The sequence below is a fragment of the Leuresthes tenuis genome, unplaced genomic scaffold, assembly GCF_036924035.1.
Source record: "Leuresthes tenuis unplaced genomic scaffold, fLeuTen1.0.hap1 SCAF_11, whole genome shotgun sequence".
NCBI classification, from domain to species: domain Eukaryota; kingdom Metazoa; phylum Chordata; class Actinopteri; order Atheriniformes; family Atherinopsidae; genus Leuresthes; species Leuresthes tenuis.
The window spans coordinates 15,004,828-15,023,958 of NW_027325365.1; the positions used below are offsets into that span (position 1 = coordinate 15,004,828).

General features: G+C 43.1%; 1 protein-coding gene across 3 annotated transcripts; it reads right to left on the bottom strand.

Annotated features, from left to right (window-relative positions):
- Positions 1 to 1,196: 1,196 nt before the first annotated feature.
- stx3b (syntaxin 3b) lies at positions 1,197 to 17,984 on the bottom strand. 3 transcript variants are annotated; one of them, XM_072395645.1, is made up of 11 exons: positions 17,581 to 17,982; positions 10,360 to 10,434; positions 10,171 to 10,270; positions 9,805 to 9,879; positions 9,607 to 9,677; positions 7,964 to 8,072; positions 7,797 to 7,870; positions 7,058 to 7,192; positions 6,330 to 6,440; positions 4,372 to 4,484; positions 3,941 to 4,029 (listed from the first exon to the last, which is right to left on the bottom strand). In XM_072395645.1, exons 1-10 carry the CDS (start codon positions 17,608 to 17,610, stop codon positions 4,395 to 4,397), a joined length of 870 nt encoding a protein of 289 aa, XP_072251746.1. In that variant the 5' UTR covers positions 17,611 to 17,982; the 3' UTR covers positions 3,941 to 4,029; positions 4,372 to 4,394. The 3 variants fall into 3 exon arrangements, with proteins under 3 accessions (XP_072251748.1, XP_072251747.1, XP_072251746.1); XM_072395647.1 differs by lacking the exons at positions 3,941 to 4,029; positions 4,372 to 4,484; positions 6,330 to 6,440 and adding exons at positions 1,197 to 2,010; positions 5,973 to 6,083 and having other exon boundaries at positions 17,581 to 17,984; XM_072395646.1 differs by lacking the exon at positions 4,372 to 4,484 and having other exon boundaries at positions 1,994 to 4,029.
- Positions 17,985 to 19,131: the final 1,147 nt, after the last annotated feature.

Genomic DNA, 19,131 nt, shown 5'->3' on the forward strand with positions numbered 1-19,131 from the left:
AAAATTCGCTGTTACACCAGTATTTAGTAGTAAATATTAGCAGTTTTCAGAGAGTTCAGAAAGGCTTTTATTATAATATATTATAATTATATAATATTGTTGTCGAAGGTCTCAGAGAAAAACATTTCAGTCCTCTATATGACCTGCAAATATACAGTCGTCGAACTGACACTGACGTAAATTTTGACTTTGATTTGCAACAAAACGTATAAGCTCACGTGTAGATTTGCGCATGTTAATAAAACATAAATAAATAACTCACATTTTCATGTTGAAAGTGAAACACTCAGTTTAGCAAGAAGTATTTAAAAAGTTACTTTAGTTCCTTAGAAAATGCACTTAGTTCGTTTAGCTCTCTGCGTTATTATATCTATGAACAGTACTGAAAGTGCCACCGCAGAGCCAGGGAGCCCGGAAATATAAAGAGACAAAAACTCACTCAAAAGACATGAAATAACCTAAATGAAAGGTAGAGAGGCATAAATTAAATGACCGAGCAAAGGCGATGTATGCAGGGACTCAAAGTGATCCCTGCGAGCTGTTACTGCACCTCAGTGAGAGACCACTTTAAGATCCACCGAAATGATACGTTTAATGACATCATTGAGAACCATAGATGCAAAATCTCCCATGTGACACACGTGGACCAAAATTAAAAGCGAACGATCACAAACAGTTTCTGAAATAACGAATGTGTAACATTTGCAGACGTGCACACATGGCTTGGAGCTGTTTTGTTTCTCTTTTCAGTCCGTCTCCTCTGTGGGATGAGAGGGAAGCACTGTTCCCATGGTTTCATGTTCCACAAAGCTCACAGACAAGCAAGCGTTGCGGTTATCATTTCATGCGTTTTCTCACAGTATTGTGAAAAGATTATCTATTTCCTTTAAACTCCAGTTTCTCTACCAAGATTATCCTCCGAACCCGACGCAGCAAAGCGAGCGCACCCTTGTGAAAACCCCGCCCAGCGCGGTGCTGATGGGCCGGGCTCCCAAACGCCAGCGAGTAGAGGAGACAGCGAGGAGCGCGGAATGAGGTCGAAAAACAGCTTCTCAGAGCCTCACCGCTTTACATACGGGAGCATCGCATGGATCAATGTTCCGACAGCAGAGGCAAAGTGCGGAGTGCTCCTCTGTGCGCAAGCCAGATGGCCAGCCCAGCTGCACGATGCAGAAAACCTCAACACAAGAAGCGAGGCGTGCACGGCGCTTGGTACAACGCAGACATGTTTTATTACACAAGAGGCTTTACTGAGTTAATACACAGCCAGTGAGAGTGACAGCTCCAGAAAAGACACGAGCGTTTCAGCAGCACAGGCTCATACAGACAGATCACACACAACCAAAAAAAAACCCCACACGTTTATTAATGTTATGACAGCAAACAAGTCAGAAAATACTACCTAACCGGACCTCCTTTTTTCCCTTTATTTTTTTAAATACAGAGCATAGACGGCACAAGTATCATCTTCCTGCGTACGTCCAGGTGTCCTGGTATCCTCATAAAATACATTTTCGAGACGTTCGACTTCTGTCAAATGTCGTTGCGTCAATGCACCACCAGGAGGCGCTGGAGAGACCCTCTGTGATGATTAAAAAGGGGTCGATGGGGGGGACACAATATCAAGTTTTCAAACACTTTATACAGCAAAGAAATTAAATTCAAAGATTGACCAGGAGGGAAAGTTGACAGGACGGATGTGGCTCGTTTTTAAAAAAAAAGCAAAACAATTTTATCATGTTTTCAAAAGATTCGAATAATGGTTAGGAGGGGAAAAAAAGAAAGAAAGAAAAAAGGAGATATCCGGCTCCCTGTAAGCAACACAAAAGACAATAAGAAAAAAAGAAAAGAGATGGTTTAAACACTGAAGTCTGCAAGTGGAGGATATGCAGCGTTCCACTGTGGCTTGATGTTTCACCTCTGCTTCGTGTTTTATGAGAAGAAGCTGTAGAGATAGGAGAACCCGACGATTCCAATGATGGCACAGCACAATGTAATCATCATCTTTTTCTGGAGGGTCAATCAAAAACAAAACAATACAAAAAAAAAAACAGAGTAAGTCGAGACACAAAGCCAGCCAACACAATGTAATTATTTAAATGTTTGGGGAAATGAGTGAACAAAGGAGAACAAAGGGTCACGGTTGGGGTGTGAATATGTGTGTAAAGAGAGGAAAGGTGACACAACTTACCCTCTCTTTTTCATTGCGCAGCAGTTGTTTTTTTTGTACTTTGCTACCCGGTGGTTAACATGAAATGTCAACCATCTGCTGACAGCAGCTACTACTGCACCATAAAGGCTTCACTCTGCATCTCAGCAGCGTTCAGCCATCACAAAGTGTTACAATTCAGCTGCATGCTTGCTGTGCACCTCAAAAACAACAGGACAGACAGTCTTTATAAAACAAAGCAATCTTTAATTCTTTGATAGCAATCGGTATTTAACTTACAACGCGTGTGCAAAAACGTCCATTTTCTGCGCCGAAGACAGAAGACGGTGTTTCCAAAACAAACAACAACAACAACAACAAAAAAAAAAGAATTGCTGGAGACCATTCAGTTTCAACAGTGAAAAGCAACTTAACTCTACAGGCTCTGGTCAATAGTTTCTTTTCCTTCACGCACAGCTGGAATCGCCTGCTTTCGTTTGACCGTTAAAAGTCAACGGGTGAAGGCATCCGCGCCGTGGTTCGGTAAACCGCCAACCCCACATGTGCCCTGATGGCAATCAGTTCGCCTCAGCTGTCAGTTTATTAAGTCCCCTTCACCAAAGCTGATGGTAAGTAGCAGAGCTCGGCAATAAATCTGGAATCACCCGTTTTCCTTTCCTGAAAACATTCCCTTGTCAGTATGCATGGATCCCATACCTCATGATCCCATACCAGGGCTCATTTGTGCCCTGGTATGGGATCCCCCCCCCGTAGCTATTCAACTGGGAACCGAGTTGTGCGATTACAGAGGAAGTACGAGACCTAAATAAACCCGTTAATGCAGCTCACACAAGAGCCACCAAGATGAGAAAATAGACTGGCTCTCCGTTTAAGTGCGAGTTCAAAGGCAATTCATTATGATAAAGTAGAATAAATACAGATTTTTCAGGCACTCATGGAAAAAAAAAAAGACGCTAGTGTTCCTACGAGCCTCTCTGCCAAAAATCATCTTAAAAGCAGGTTAGCGGGTGAAGATGCAGTCATGTCTAAACGTGGAAAAGGTTTAGTGAAAATGCTATTTCAGCCATTTCTCCAAAATGCTTCACCATTCACATCCTCTTTTTGCAAGTGTTTGAAATGTGTCCCCACGAGTAGATCGCTTTCACACTTTAAAAGGTCGACCACTGGAGCTCTCAGAACTGAGCAATCATAAGAGAGAGCGGGGGAGGGGGCACTTTTAGGACAAAACTACCACTTCTACCATTTGCAGATTAATTACATAAACTTTAGCTTAATCACATATTCTTAAGAGTGAAAGTGCTGGAACTCCCCCCAAAAACAGACAACATCCCAGAGCGGTGAACATTCGGTAGCGTTTGCGTGGTGAAATGTCTCCAGGCTCGTGAAAGGCAAGGATCGGGGAGGTCGTGTGCTTCTGCGCGGCGTCACAAACATGAAAAGGTGAAACTTTGCCACCAAGTGATGAACAATGAAAGGCTCAGTGACACTGGAGTGATGTAATGATCAGTCATTTTTTTCCATTTCCCTTTTCGCCTCCACAGAGGTGAAACAGGTACGTGCCCCGATTCCTCATTTGCAGCAGCGCATCCTCAAAATGTCCAAAACCGATGGTGAAAAACTGGCCGCCAACTTCTCTTTTCCCAGAGGTTGGGTGTGACACCACACCTTTTTTTTTTTCCTTCTTAAACCGGAGGCTTGTTAAATGTTATGACGTCCGCACGGAGTGATCCGTGTGAGTGTTTCTTTTGTCGACCGGCTGATGGAGGTGGACTGGATGATGATTATAACGTCTGGGTGAGGATGATGATGAGGATGATGACTAAAACGACAGCACAGACGACACCAATGATGATCATCTTCTACAGAAGGGGAAACACAGAGGGAGGAAGGCGTTAGCGACGGCGTGCGTGAGCAGTGAAAACCAGCCCACAGAACAAACACCAGTTGAAACCGTGTGCGACCAACACCCCACTAACGCTTTGTTTGTTCAGCAGTAACCAGAGGCGGGTGATGCAGGCAGAAAGGCCACAGGAGGAAAACCACACCCGACAACTTCAATTGCACACAAACACACCTCAAGAAAGCTCCCTGCATAGAAAGAAAACACTCGTGCAGCCGGTATAGGTTACGTTTGCCCAAAACATGCGTCCTATCCACACATGCTGCGACACTACAGTGGATACTGGTAAAAACGTACTCACCCGTAACTCTCCTCTCACTTAAATCAGCTTCTATTCAATCCTACTGACAACCCAATTATAAGAGCTATTATTGCCAGCAAGATCAGCACAACCACCACTATTATCACCACTTTCTGTAGGGAATAACCAATGACACACAGTCAGGTCGGGTCCGAATCTCAGCAGAAAACAACATGATATGCACTGATTTTTACTGATGTGCTACAGCTATGGAAGATCAGAAGAGGTCTGCCCATCCAAAACGGCAATCTCGTCAGATTGCGATGGGTTATCTTTGCAGCCCGGTTACCACACAAACAGCTGCTCAGTGTCAATAAAAAATAAAAATACAGCAACAAGTCAAACAGCAGCTTTGTTTAAAGTTGAAAGAAACGGTGCAGGAGTCGTGTTAAAAAGAGGAAAGTTGTTAGAGAGAGTGAGTGTGTGTCTCAGAAGGTGGGACGGGGGAGGGGGGGTGTCTTGATTCTCGGTTTTGGAGGTGGGAAGGTCCACAGTCGACGGGGAACCACACGGCACAGGATGGAGGCTTGGAAATCAGCGGTCTGATGGAGGGGAGGACCTTCATGGTGTCAAGAAGGTTTCCCAAAAGCACGTTTGTGTGAACTCCAATCAGTTCCAGGTCGAATCAGCTCACAAAGCACTGGTCAGTGTTGATGAGGAACAACACTGCGTCGTCATTTAACTCAATCTAAGTCAAAATGCAGAGGTATGTGGAAAACTAAGTACACCCCATCGTTCAGCTGCTCGTAGAAGCAGGCTCAGCAGCCAGAACTTGAACAGCTTTTTTTTGTATGATCTTATCCGTGTCTTACATCATTGTGGAGGAAACTTGACTCACTCTTCTTTATCTAGCTTTAGTTTATTAAGGTTTGTGGGGAGAGTCTGAGACGCAGCTCTTGGGTTTTTTTCGGAGTTTCTCTGAGCACCGCACATCTGACCTTGAATGCTCCAGACCAGCAAACATTCTACTTTTATAGAAGTGTTCACAGTTGCTGATGATCAATTAATCAAGTGCATTTGATCAGTGGCACCAGGCTGCTACTTCTTCTCTTAGTTCTTGTGAAAGCAGTCAGCAGAGTGTACTTAGTTTTTCCACACAGCGCTTCAACAGTTTGGCTTTGATTTTTGTAAAATGAACAAAGCCACGGTGCTTATTAACATGTTGTTGTTCTGAGGTTGTTTTAACCTACTTTCAAGACCTGGTAATAAGAAGATATCTTCTGTACTTAAGACTTTAGAATCAAAAGGAGGGTGTACTTTCTTTTTCATGCAATTGTATAGCCAAATCTCAGCGTGCAAATATTTGCAATTAAGGGATACAAGCTTTTGGGTGCAGTGGCTTTCTGAAGTCCATATTTCATGCAGATAAACGTATGAACAGCAGAATGGATCAGCCAGAGTTCAGTTTCAAAACTATCGGCCACTCAACCACTCCGACTTAGCTGCCTTCAAACAGTGACTGACACTTGGAACGGGCAGTCTTGGCACACCACATAGTTTTTCCATACTGCGTTCTTCGGGCCACTTCTTAATAAAACGGAAGAATTTTGTTTGCTTTTGGGAAACCGGGCCGTTGTTTTTTTTTGCGACCAGCCACTCACGCGGCGAGCCTCTTGCTGAAACTTCGCCGCTTTCTTCGTGTCGGCGACGGCGCGCTCCACAAAGCCCACGGACTGGTCCATGTTGCTCTCGATCCTCTCGATCATCCCGCCCTGAGGGGAGCGGCGTCGTGGGCAAAAGAGGCAGCAAAGGAACATAAGTAAAACAGCTGAGAGGTGCGAGGCGGACATGGGAGCGTGCGCAGAGTGTTCTGTGTGAACGCGTGGACAAAGATGACCGGGGGGGGGTTAAGTGTGGGGTTAAAACAGTGTCTAAAAAGAACCAGTGTGAGGAAAAACAGAAAGAGATCACAAATAAATTTGTGGGAGGAAAAAAAAATATGGCAAAAATGACTTTACCTTGCGTGCTTTGGTCTGGTACCTTATGGCTTTTTTGGTCTGTTCCTTTGCCTCTATTATGTGGTCCACTGACTGAGATACATTCTGCTCTATGTTGTCAACTATGTCGCCCTGAAAAACAGGCAGCACTCGGTAAGATACAGAGCAACAAGGCACAACAGACAGGAGGATTAAGGATATGCATGTTTTTTTTTCTTTTTTGGAGCAAATCTCATCTTTAAACTGGGAAAAAAATACAGCAAAGAGAGAAAAGAACCTCAAAGATATCCCACAAGACAGACATCAATAAAGGGCTCTTACCTCAAACAGGAATTTCCCTCAGAACGCATGGTGTAAGCAGCAAGAAAGAGGCGGTTACACTCAAATCTTTTATGTGTATGGTGGCTTGAGTGTTCAACAATGTTTGTAATGACTCTAGCTTTCTGATGTCTTACTTAATGCATTTGTGTTCCATTAATGTCGGGGGGTGAGATGGAGGTGGCAGAGGACAGGTGTAAGAAAAGCATTGAGCTGGAAAAGAGGAAACAGACAGATGCAGATTGACAGTCACACCACAGCAAATGCAAGAGAGAGAGAGAGAGAGAGAGAGAGATAGATAATCAAAAGAGAGTCTGACATAGTCACGACTGACCGGCAGGTCATGGAAATGTCTCAGGGATGAATCTAAAGAGGGGTTCAATGAATGAATCTGACGACAAGAAGAAGAAAGTTGGATCACAGGAGTGTACCTGGCTCTCCACCAGCATGGCGATGTCTACAAACATGTCGTGCAGCTCCTTGATGCTACTCTCCAGACGGACAATGTCTTTATGTCTGGCTTCAATCTCACTCAGGGCTTGTTTTGAGATCCCAGAGTCCACAATCTGCAAAGAGGACCGGTTTAGAATTACCACACAGGGTCAATACGAACACAGACGAGCCGTCTTCGTGTCCAGATTAGGATTTCACACTGAATCCCGTCTGATGTCCACCTCGATCACCTCCAGTTGGCGCGGCTTAATTCCTGACCAGAATGGTGTCTGTCGTGAACTGGCGACGCTCTTTGAGTGATCTTAGCCGGTAATAACTGTGGTATTAATCCACCTTTGACTTCCCTTTATGATTAACTCATAAGTATAGTTTTGCCACAAACTTTGAAGAATCACTGAAAATGTCTATCGCAACAGTTTATACTGTTGAGATTCATTTGTGTTTGTGTATTATTAGAGCAAACTGTGTGTGCCAAACATATCCACACACACACACACAAATTAAACAAAGTGCTGCAATCACACACAGTTGAGGTTCACGTGTCCTTGTGCAAGGAATATGTCTTCATTTGTGGTGTAAACAAGAAAGTTGTTTTTTTTTTTTTTTTTTTTTTTTTAAAATCGATGTGTGCAGAGGAAACCATGAAATGAGAACTCAAGAATGCAAAGTCAGGCGCTCATCCGGGAGAAAATAAATCCCAAACTCTTGCACTCTTACCCCTGCAGTGAACACGGCAGCATTTCCACTCTCCAGCATCTCCTCCAGCTCATCATCCGTTGTCGCTTTCCCAGCTAAAGAGGAAAGAAAAGAAAGAAAAAGGGCCGGGTTAACGACGCGTGAGGCCGTCATACGTCTTCATTTCACTGTTTGCAGGTGTAACTTACTGATCTCTAGCTGTCTCTGAATGCGCCCTTTACTCCTCTCCCTGAAGTCCACCTGAGCTTCGTTATACTTCGTCATTACCTCCACAAACTTCCTGGACAGCACTGCATGCTGGGAGGCAGAATATATGGTTATAGGGCCTGTACAATATCCTGAAAATGTATCATTGCTGTGATATAACATGCTAAATATCAAAACTGCACCAGAAACCGTTGGACAACAATCAGTAGCAGGCTTTCGAACTTGTTCGTGGCAAACCTTTTAACTCAGTATATAGTAGAACGGTCACATTTGTGTGAGTTAGAGCTGTGAATCTTTCCAGGCCTCAAAATTCGTTTCCATTTTAATGTCACATTATATTTCTTTTTTAATTTGCTCTTCTTCTGTAAATGTACTAAATAATTAAAAACTCAAGTAAATACTCTTTAAATAACCAGAGAAACAATACAATTTACCTTTGGGATTAATAAAGTAAAGTTTAATGGACTCTGAGCGTATCGCTTCTTAAAATGACTTTGTGAGGACACATAGCAACAGATTCATTAATAAACATAAGTTTTTTTAAGTTATTTACAAATAATACGGCATCCTCAATACTGCACATGCTGCGTGTTACATACGAGTCAGTCCTGCGTTACTCATTGAATCCTTAATCTGGACTTTAATTTGGCTGCAGAGTGCAGGTTGAGCCGTTTCTGTAGGAAGTGGCTCCAAAGAGCTTCAAGCATCTGGCCACACCCGGGGTTTTCTACAACCGCGTGTGTTCACAGATGCCTCAGATCTGGTGGTTCTCTTCCCTTTTCTCAGAGCTGGATTATTGATTCTTGACCGCTAATCGGGCTAGCTGTGTTTTATTGGGACCGCAGACCTTTCATCAGGGCGAAAGCAGCTAATGCGGTTCCTCGTATTAGTCGGGTTACCACAGCGATACATTTGAAGGCGGCAGATTTTATGCACCGTGTGCATTTTATCCACTTCATGCTTTCTGGCGAGTTAACAAAAGTCGAAGCGAGTCCAGATGTTCACTTTCAAACACGTATCACTCGCTTCTAAGATCCGTCTTTGCCTGAAATCACGTCTTCTTAACCTTTAATCAAGACCTTGAGTTGATTATCCCACTGTTTTGAGATAAGGTTTGTTTTGTTGATTGACAAGTTAAATTGTGTTGTTTTCTCAAGAAATCTCCCTTTCGAATGTGGAGATCGTGACCTATAATATCCAGTTCTCATGAGAAAATGACCTTAGGTCATAGAGATTACAAGGTGCTTAAGGTGAGCTTAAAAATGGGTGGTTCTTGTGTTAACACTTAGTTTCATCATTCAGAGGAGGTTCTGCTCCTGTGCAACTAGCCAGTGTGCAGAGAATTGGAATGCAGCCCCTTTCATATCGCCTGAGCTGAACACCAGATGATGAAGTATTAGTTGTTTCAGAGTAAGTCCACGGTCTTTCTGATCTTTGTAATTTGATGTTTTGACAGACATCGTGATGAGCGAAAATATGGAATCCAACAAAGCAACTGAATTTAAAAGGGGAAAAATAATAATTTAAGAAAAAATAAATAAATCTCCGAATTATTTTCATGAAGAAAAAAGGAAGTTTTGCAACTAAGCTGCCTCATCTCAACGGTCTGATGAACACAATTTACCTGCGATTTACGTATCCGCATGTCAGCCGACACCCTCTCCTCCTGTTCCGACTCCAGATTCCTCTCGATGGCTGCGACAAAAGTCCAAGTTACAGATTCATAACCTCAGCTTCAACTCATTGCAAATCATTTGGCATTAAACCAAAACAAATCTAATTATCCTGACAGACTGTGTGTGGCAGTGAGGGGCAACCTTACTCTTGAGTTTGTTTCTGGCATTATTGGCCATCTTCTTTATGTCGTTGGTGATCGCCTCCAAATCATCCTGCGTCTCTGAGAAGAACGAAGAATGGGAAGCAGACAGGGTGAAACGGCTACATCTATGGCTTTGAACTCATCAGCTCACCATTTGCTCCCTCGAAAGTTTTCAAACCAATGTAGCAGACATTTATTCATCTTTACAAGTAACGTTCATTAAGACAAGGAACTTTGGGCGCCATCTTTGGTGATGAAGAGATTCTCTCCTCAGAGATGACAAGGAGGAAGACATGAGGAAGAAGGAAACCATCTTTAATTTGATCCCTTTTAAGTAAATTGAAAGCTGGTGGTCGTGAGGCGTCTTACTCTGCTCTGATGTAGGAGCAGACAGGATGACAGAGTAAAGCTTTTTGACTTCAGTCACGTTCTCGTCAATCTTATCGATACTGCCCCTGATGTCCTCAATCTGAAACAGACGGACGCAAATCTCAGCTGTGGACAAAAGAAACTGGAGGACTGATCAAGTCTTTGTGATGCGCCCTCATTAACACTGACCTGAGTGAAGAAGTCATCCATGAAGGCTGCGTTGTCCACAGCGATCTCCACCTCGTCGTCATCTTGGTCACACGTCTAAGAGAAGAAAAAGAGCAACGATGGTGACGGCCCCGGTAAAGAATATTACAGACAGAGATAAGCTGTTCAACAAACCAACCTGAAGTCAAAAACACGGAGCCACGTGTCGAGACGGTGCTTCGTATGCCCACGTGTTTTTTTTGTTTTTTTTCATTGGAACAGCCCGACTTTTCCATGAAGTTTTTCCATGAAAGTGCCAATAAAACAGCAGTCCGGACATGCCAATGTGTTTTTCCAACATCTTTAAATCTAACAAATTAAAACATTTCACCTACTTGATGACAGAGTAACAACAACAAAAATCACCTGTTGTCTAAGAAAAAAAAAAACAACAGAGCTAAGCGTTGTATAGCTTCAAATATCAAACACGACGGGTTCATTGCTGCCTTATTCCAATAACCTCTGGCACCCCGCTGACTCGGGAATGGCGTGGCGATTAAATGTGCTGCTCCTGCCACTTGTGATCAACTCCAAACTGCACCGACTCTCAGGGAGCTGCTCACACCAAGTTCATTTTACACAGCTTGGAGGCCGGCCCGTGTGAATGCAAATGCTACGATTGACCTCCTCTTCCCCACGTTTGGCCCTCTATGACAGAGACGATTAAACGTTTGTTTGCCCCTCAGTTTTGATGGTTAATGATCCCAAAGTGTCTATAGTCCTTTTTTTTAACCTCACGTGAACAATCACTTTGTGTCGATCACTGTGTCTACGGCATATTGTGTGTGTGTGTGTGTGTCCAATCTACCACTGGCTGAGCCACTAAACAGGTGTCACATCTGTGTTTATGTCTTTGGGATATGCAAGAAAAGACCTTTTCCCCCTCGTAAACATTACAAAATGACGGCATGGCAAATATGTGCTGTGAACAAAGCTAAACGCGGTCCAACAAAACATTAGTGAGCGTCTTTATTATTCTGGACACGCAGGGTACTTTCCAACCAACTAAACAAAGTGACGGGAGTTATTTACGCCTCTCAGAGCATGAAGTCGGCATTAGATTGGAAAGTTGATCCACCGGAGAATAAATAAGCGAAAAACACTGCGCTGTGACTCAGAGCTGGTGAATTCCATTAAGTCAAATATTTTGTGCTTTAATTTGCTAAGCAAACAAAAAAACATTTAACATGAAGTCACGAGGTGAAGGCTGGTACATCATTTGCAGGGAAGGAAATTTAGAGCGAGGTGTTAGGTTCATGATTTTAGGTCTGCTCTAAGCTGGTGAACCTTTACCATCCAACTCTTTAGATTGAGGCTCTACTGCACTCTTTTATTAACCAAACTGTAGCCTTACTCTTTGTGTTTTTATACCGAAAGCTCCCGTAATCTAATCAAATTGCTTCCTGGTTTGCCAGCACGATGCATCAGCCAGAAATACTGGGCTGACGCTAATCAGCCCACACCCGATAAATTTATCCTGCTCAGATCTGGCGGTTCTTAGTCAGTGGCTGTGGGTAAATACGAGGAAGGCTGCTGGGTGTTTACACTGGAGGAAAGGAGGCTCCAGGATCTCCATCTGACTTTCGAAATGACGCAATTAAATGTGCAGGTTGGACACACATCGACTGAGTCAGGTGGAGGAAATAAAAGTGCAACAACGGGTGTAAAAGCTCTCCACGTGAATCAGCTCGTGTTTTCAACCGAGTCTGAAGGCCGGACTCATCAGGTGTGACAGTCAGGTGGAGCCTGCGGGTCAAAGTCGAGGCCAGGAAACAGTCCCAGTCAACAGCTGTCGACTTCCCTGCTCTCATTTCAACGGATTCAGCCTAAATCTCGCCCAACTTTACGCGAACGAGCTGGGAGCACCGGTCATGCTCTTAGGAAGCTCTGCAATTACGATTAGTCTTTCCATTGCAAATGGAGGACGTGTTCGTTTGTTATTCAAAAGGAGAGTTAAAGCTGCAATGAGTACAAATCAGCATGTGCTTGATGATTAGAAACATGACCGTTGCATCTTATCTGGGCTTTTGCCATATAAACAAAAAAAGGACATGAGTCAACTTCTCCGTTTACACTAATATTTATCGAGTTGGAGACTCCGCGTTTGCCTTTAACCTTCCACTGCTCTAACATTTGAATTGCAAATGCAGCAAAGACTATTTGGCTGCGGCTGTTTTAGCCAACAACAAACGCGAGCCCCGAGTTTCCTGGACACGGAGCTGGTTTTCTGAGAGCAGCACGGGGGGGTTGTTCATCAGACGCGACACTCGAGCTCGCGCATTATTCTCTCCTCACACAGCGTGTCTGCAGTGGTGAGATAAGAGCAAGCACTCACTTCCTTCCACTGTCTCTCATTCAGCAGAAACAAGAGGAAGGGGACTGAAGTGTGCAATGAGCCAAACAGCCAAAGGCCGCACACACACACACACACACACACCCACGAGTTTCAATGTATAAACAGCTCGATACTGACAGGAACAGTCAGAGAGAGTGACTTGATCCAAGTCATAAGGAACATTTCTTGTTACAATCACTTTCTTATCTGATGACTCAACTTGGAAACAACTTTTACAGCCAGAAGACACTGAAACAAAAATACTCGGATCACATTCTCACTCAAAAGAAGCTCACGGTGTTCCTGGTCGCAAAGAGTTTGTAAAATGTGCGACTTTTCACGATGGGTTGAGGTTTCGCAAAAAGTCACCCGAGTCACAGTCGAACAACACAAACGCCAACCGGCGCTCCTGAAGAGTGGGAAGGACTTAACGGGGCAGCGTGAGCCAAAACGCTGGCGGAATGAAACCCGCGGCAGCAAATTAGACAATAAAAAAAAACAATAATCTCATGCTGAACACTGTGCAATCATTCAAATCTTCCACACGCTGGATAACATTCGGTCAACTGGAGAAAGATTATGAAATGTCCCACGCTGCACATGAAGGTTCACATGTCAGTTCCAACACCGGCTGCAAAAGCTCATCACATTTATTCTCAGGACAAAGCACCATATGTCAGCGGGCATAATTCCTATTCCCAACGATTCCTCTGGATCATCGTGCACTTTGACCTCTAGTTGCAGAGTGATGGAGATATTAACTGTAAAGATGTCTCCTTCTTGGCCGTGTTGTAACTTTATCCATTAACGTATCTCCTAAAGTAACGTCCGACGCTGATGAAGAAATTCAAACCTCCTCAAGCAGCGCACAGAGACAGCGAATTGCAACAAAAGGATGCAGAGAGAGCTGAGACTGGAACTATGGCTGCCGTTGTACCTTCAACCCCAGGTTTGTGGTGTTCTTGCCAAAAAAAAGCCACCTGAAGTAGGTCATCTGCATTGCCGGAAATGGAACTTCCCAAAGTCATCTGAGAAGAACTCTCAGGTCTTTTGGCCCAGATCTGAGGCGAAACCAAGTTGGTGGTCGTTAACTGCCATTCCGACTGCTTCAGAGATGGGATTTTTGAGGCTGAGGGAGACGTCCCCTTCTCCAATCTAATGTCCAACATGATGGGTATTCTGACATGGTTGGGGACTATAAGGAGTAACAACCAGTGTCAGCAGAAGAGACGGCAACCAGGGACACAACAGGGGTAAACCCAGAGAAGGAGGATAAACCAGAAGCTACAGTGGTTTATGGAGACAACAAACTCAAACTTCACAGTTCTTTTCAACAACCAGGTGAGCAAAACAGATAAATAAATCATGGAGCCCACTTGTATTATAGTGGAACATGATCGACGAGATAATATCATCGTTATTCAAACCTCTGTGGGTTAAATCTGGCAAAAGATCTTCTGGTGCGTCTCCCTGCTGCTGGATCTGTGTCGTGAACTTGGCTGAACTTTGTATAACCGATCAGAGGCTTTCCCGTCTTTATCAATTCGGGGGCTCCGGGGGATATTTTTCCAGCTGCAACTGCTGATTGTTTGTCTGTTATTAATTCAGTTTCTACACGAAAATGATTTGTGAACCAGCCAAGGAGGACCAGTATGTTTACCTGAGTGAAGCGGTCACAAGGCTTGTGTCACGATCTATGCGCAATAACCTCTGCACAGTTGAACAGGAAACGGTTTTAGTTCAGAGGAAAGAAGATAGTTCCTTCATAACAGGTCTGTAGATGTTGATGAGTAGCAGGTTCCTGATTTGTGGACACAGCCACTGCCGTTGGCTTCTTCATGCGAGCACGGCGGCCGGAGTTAGACCAAATTCTCTTCCGATCGAGGAAATTAATCATTTTCTCTGCAGCCAAAAGCTCAGCAACTCTCATCAAAGCATTCAATACAGCAAAACAGAAGAGAATAGGCATGATCAACTTAAGTTATGGCAGTTCAGGGATGGAAGAATAAACCTTTAAAAGAAAAAAAAAGAAAGAAAGGCTGAGAGTGAACCCTGCAGTCGTTATCCTTAACACAACCTTGTACATGCAATCCAGCCAGCTTACACCCTCTCAGACTTATCTCTCCCATGACATCTTTGAGAATCCTGAAGGTGATAAGCAGTCAGACTTTGCCTCTGAGGATCATAAACAACCTTGTACACTCTGCTGCTAAAACACAGCTGTGCGAGAGGAGGATGGAAAAAAAAATAAAATACTTGTAGCAGAAGAGCTTTAAAACCGACTGTGGACAGATAGCATCCTCGTATTTACATGGCTTTATCAAAAGCAATCGACATTTCGGTCAACGGGACCTTGATGTATTGGGTGACATAGTGTTTACGGACAGCCCAGCTGGAGCCGCAACCCTTCGTTCATTCAGCCATTCAAAGCTTATCGCACAGATACAACAATCCTCTTACTAAATAAAGGTCAAATTAATAGCACTGAACACACAAGACATGAACTAAAGCGCCAGCACACACCGCCGATTTCATTTCATTTGCATCCTGGATCTGAGATTTCCAGGTGAGGGGGCAAACTTAAACTTAGCCCTGCTGAGATTTGAAGCATATGCCGGATTATTCGACGCAGTCGAATATTTAGGAACGTTTTCGTGCAACATGTCCTGTTGAACTCGGGAGGATTGTCTTCTGTAACAGAGACATGTGACAGCGTGGATAATGGTTTACTTCACTTGCTTTATGGTTGATGAATCATGAGGAGGGTCATTGTGACTAAAAGTCAGCTTAAAACAAAAGAAGAAACTGAACAACAACGAGAATAATAATAATAATGATGATAAAGTGAGAGGCGTGTGCAGGGAGGAAGTGTATTTTCCGTTTAAATTATAATTCTGGATTTGCAGAAAGATTTTTCAGTCACCAGTTGTTCAGATAATCGATTCGTGCTTAACTTCAGGCTTTACTTGTCATGGTACAAGCCGAACCGAATGAATTTGGAATGTTTCAATCACAAGTGAAAACATAAAAAGTAGCAAACACAAAGAGCGCAAATCATCAGCAGTGACCGCAAGCTAAATTCCAAAATAGCAATCAATGCAAAAAAACGATTTCTGGCATTTTACTAGTCCTATTCAGATAGACAGCCCTCAGAAAGTAAGATTTCCTCCATATGTCACAGGGGGTCATAGCGGTTACAATTGACGGATTGATTGTGAGTCAGGTGGGGAGGCAGAGTCACAGCAGCAGGGTGGACAGAGAGAACATTTGGAAATACTACGCAGGAAAAAAAGGAACAGTAACGCTTTAAAACAGAGCAAAGCCTCCATGCTAACATCCACTCTGAATTCCTAACTCCAGTTTTCTTTTAATTCGGTCCAAAATGGCAGAAGACAGTAAATGCAGCCACTGAAGCACCTCGCAGAGCAAGAATGTGCCATAAAAGCCTTCATAGGACACATTCGTGTGGCAAAAGTCTTGAGATGTGCGGTATGTCAGGTGACACGGTCATGCGAATAGTCAGGCTTGGACAAACACTCCCAGGAACATATGCCTACAGGCTGCCACATATACAGCCAGCAAGTTAAAGATTAGAGAGCAAACTCAAGGAGGAATAAAGGTGGAGGGGGAGAGCGGATAAGGTAAAAAGATAAAGAAATTGGAGGGAAAAGTGAGATTAGAGTAAGCTCAACAGTGGAACAAATGACATGGCTTTGCAGCAACAGGCAACAAGTATAAAGTCAGCTTCCCAACACTTCAGCGGCCTACTTCACTTCCTATCTGTACCTCCTTTCAGAGAAACAAAGCCGAGAGGCATGAGAGGGATGCCTAGAAAGGGGAATACTGGAGTTCAGCAACTTTGAACACTGCAAATATTTAGCCAACAGTTTCAGGTAGCTATAGCAACACATCCCATCTTAGGTTACGATAGGATCAAGGCCACAGCTGCACGAGTGGGGGAGTGCATTTGGAAAGCTTTCTGCATTTTGGTTTTACTTCAGACAGTTATGCACACAATTCTCCACTATGATGAGGCAAAGATGCGATTTTGGTCGGTTTTGTTTTTGTGATGAAGACAAAAGATGGAAATCCATCTTAACTGACGGATATGTGGGCATTTTACAACTTCCTTTCTTGATGCAACTACAGCTATCAATAGCTGAGTGATTTCCTCAGTCACGGCAACTGAAGTGGCAACTTGAAAATGATTAATCGCACCTCAGCCAAATTTCAGAACACACTTTAACAGATCTCTGTTCTCTGTCTGGCTTACCGTCAAAAGCAGAAAGATTTCAAGATTTGCGGTGAAATTAACCGGAACAGAAGTATGAATTCATGCTCTCAATTCATTTTGACACTGTGAAAAATTACTTAAGCGATTAATCAATTCATAGGCTTGATAGAAATTAAAATGAAGACTCAACAACCCATCTGGTGTCATCCAGTGTGGTGGTGGAACACTAATATCTGAAAAATTAGCTTGCTCAGTATGACATGTGGAACTTGATTGCAGCCAATAGAAATTACTTTATTAATAACACTGATTTACATTAGGTCTTCTAACACAGGATGCAAAAATCCCCCTATATGAAGAAAACCCTCAAACAAGGCTGAATTGGAATCACTTTTACCCAATGGACCCACTCCAAACCACCATTCAAGCTGCAGGATTGCTCCATCTACTATGAGTTATGTCATGCCATGGTGTGCAATCTCTTTCAAATGGACACTGTTTTATTTCTCAAATTATTCAAATAATGGGTGGGGGAAGTAAAAAAAAAAAAGTTTCTTAACGTCTCAATATAAGGTTTTAGACTTATGAGATAATATTAGATGTTGGGAAACAACATTTTCTGGGCATCACTTACCGCTTTCAGCTGCTCCAATCGGTCCTTCATGATCAGGCTTTGAACCTAACACTTGCACAACAAAAGTATAACCCCAGTATTGCGTGAAATGGCTGAAAAACTAGTTCCAATGTTTGAACTCCTCAGCCAGCTGGCAAGCTAGCTGTGCAACAGGGACCCACCGCCAGCAAAAGAGAAAAATTAAACTCCCCAAAAGTCTTGGCAGATGTGTCTGAGAGGACGAGTTTATCTGAAAACAGGAGTCTTTCCGTCGTTTTTCCATACAATATGGCTGCTGGGTTTAAAGCCAATGTTTTTTCTTGCTAAATCTCCCCTCTCAGGGGATTAAAACAACAGTTGTGTGGAGCCGTATAATCTGTCTCTCCGATGGCCAGCAGTAATCATTCTAAAACGCACTTTTCAGGCTCACGCATGCGCAGGCACGTCCCTGTATATTTGGATGAAGCCACGCCCTGAACCACCTGCACTGCTGATGCATTCAGGTGTTTTAGAAATAATGTGAAAGCATACTGACCTGATGCCTTCATAAAATGTTGAATACGACACGTTGACTAGAACGTGCGTGCACGCACACAGACAGCCCAATCATTACGTCTAATGAAAGTGTTACTATTTATAGCATGTCAGAGAATACACAAATAGAAAAAACATCAGATTATCTTATCATACAAACCATGACATGTTGACAATTTATGCGTCTGTGGAACTTTACACTTTTACCAAATCTTACTGATAATTTTTTTTCCAAAGGCACCTGCCTTAAAGTGGATTAAGTGTTTGTTTTCCGTATATGTCCTGCGTCAAGAATAATATATGTGCACACCTATCAAATATTTACTGTGTACTATGTGGAAATAAATGTCGAGCAGCTTAATGGAACAACCATAAACCGAGGAGCTAACGAAGGCAATATATTACATGACATGCCCACGATGACAATGCTAACATGACATCAGCTTGATAGCTTGGATTGCTTACATGCTAACATTGGTAAAGTCTTTAGTTGTGTTGGACAAATTAAGATACTGACCTGATAAAGCAAGTCAATGGCATGACAAAAAAAGTTTAAAAAAATAAGATTAAAATTAATGAAAAATTCTATTTGCTTTCTGTGCTCATTTCATGAAATGAGTTAATTGTGTAAAATTGTGTTGTTCGCTCTATCAGCTGCCAAAATGACTGAAAATTCTCTCGTCCAACTTGTGTTGCTCCTCTGCTCTTGAATTCAAATCAAAAGGTGCCCACAGGGAAGCTTTGTTGTTTGGCCTCGCAGATAAATCCGTGACCTTAATGTTAATGGATGCGCAGGATGTTCAGCCAGATGAATATTAGAAGTTAAGCACCTTGAGATAAACAGCTGGTGATATCAAACCAGAGCTGAGGAAGAGGGCACATGTTGCAGAAAGCAACAGTGATGGAAATATCTCATCCAGCTTTTTCCTATGCAGGTGAATGGAAATCATGGCAATAACGGATATATACATGATGGCACTAAAGGAAAAGTGATTTAGGTCACTGGGATTTGTTGTCTGAAAACCATAGACGACCAAC

Coding starts and splice junctions, on each gene's coding strand:
- stx3b (XM_072395645.1), bottom strand. CDS start 17,610: ATGAAGGACCGATTGGAGCAGCTGAAAGCG. Junction 10,435..17,580: donor GATTGGAGCAGCTGAAAGCG/GTAAGTGATGCC, acceptor TTCTTCTCTTAG/ACGTGTGACCAAGATGACGA. Junction 8,073..9,606: donor TGCGGATACGTAAATCGCAG/GTAAATTGTGTT, acceptor TCTGCCTCCCAG/CATGCAGTGCTGTCCAGGAA.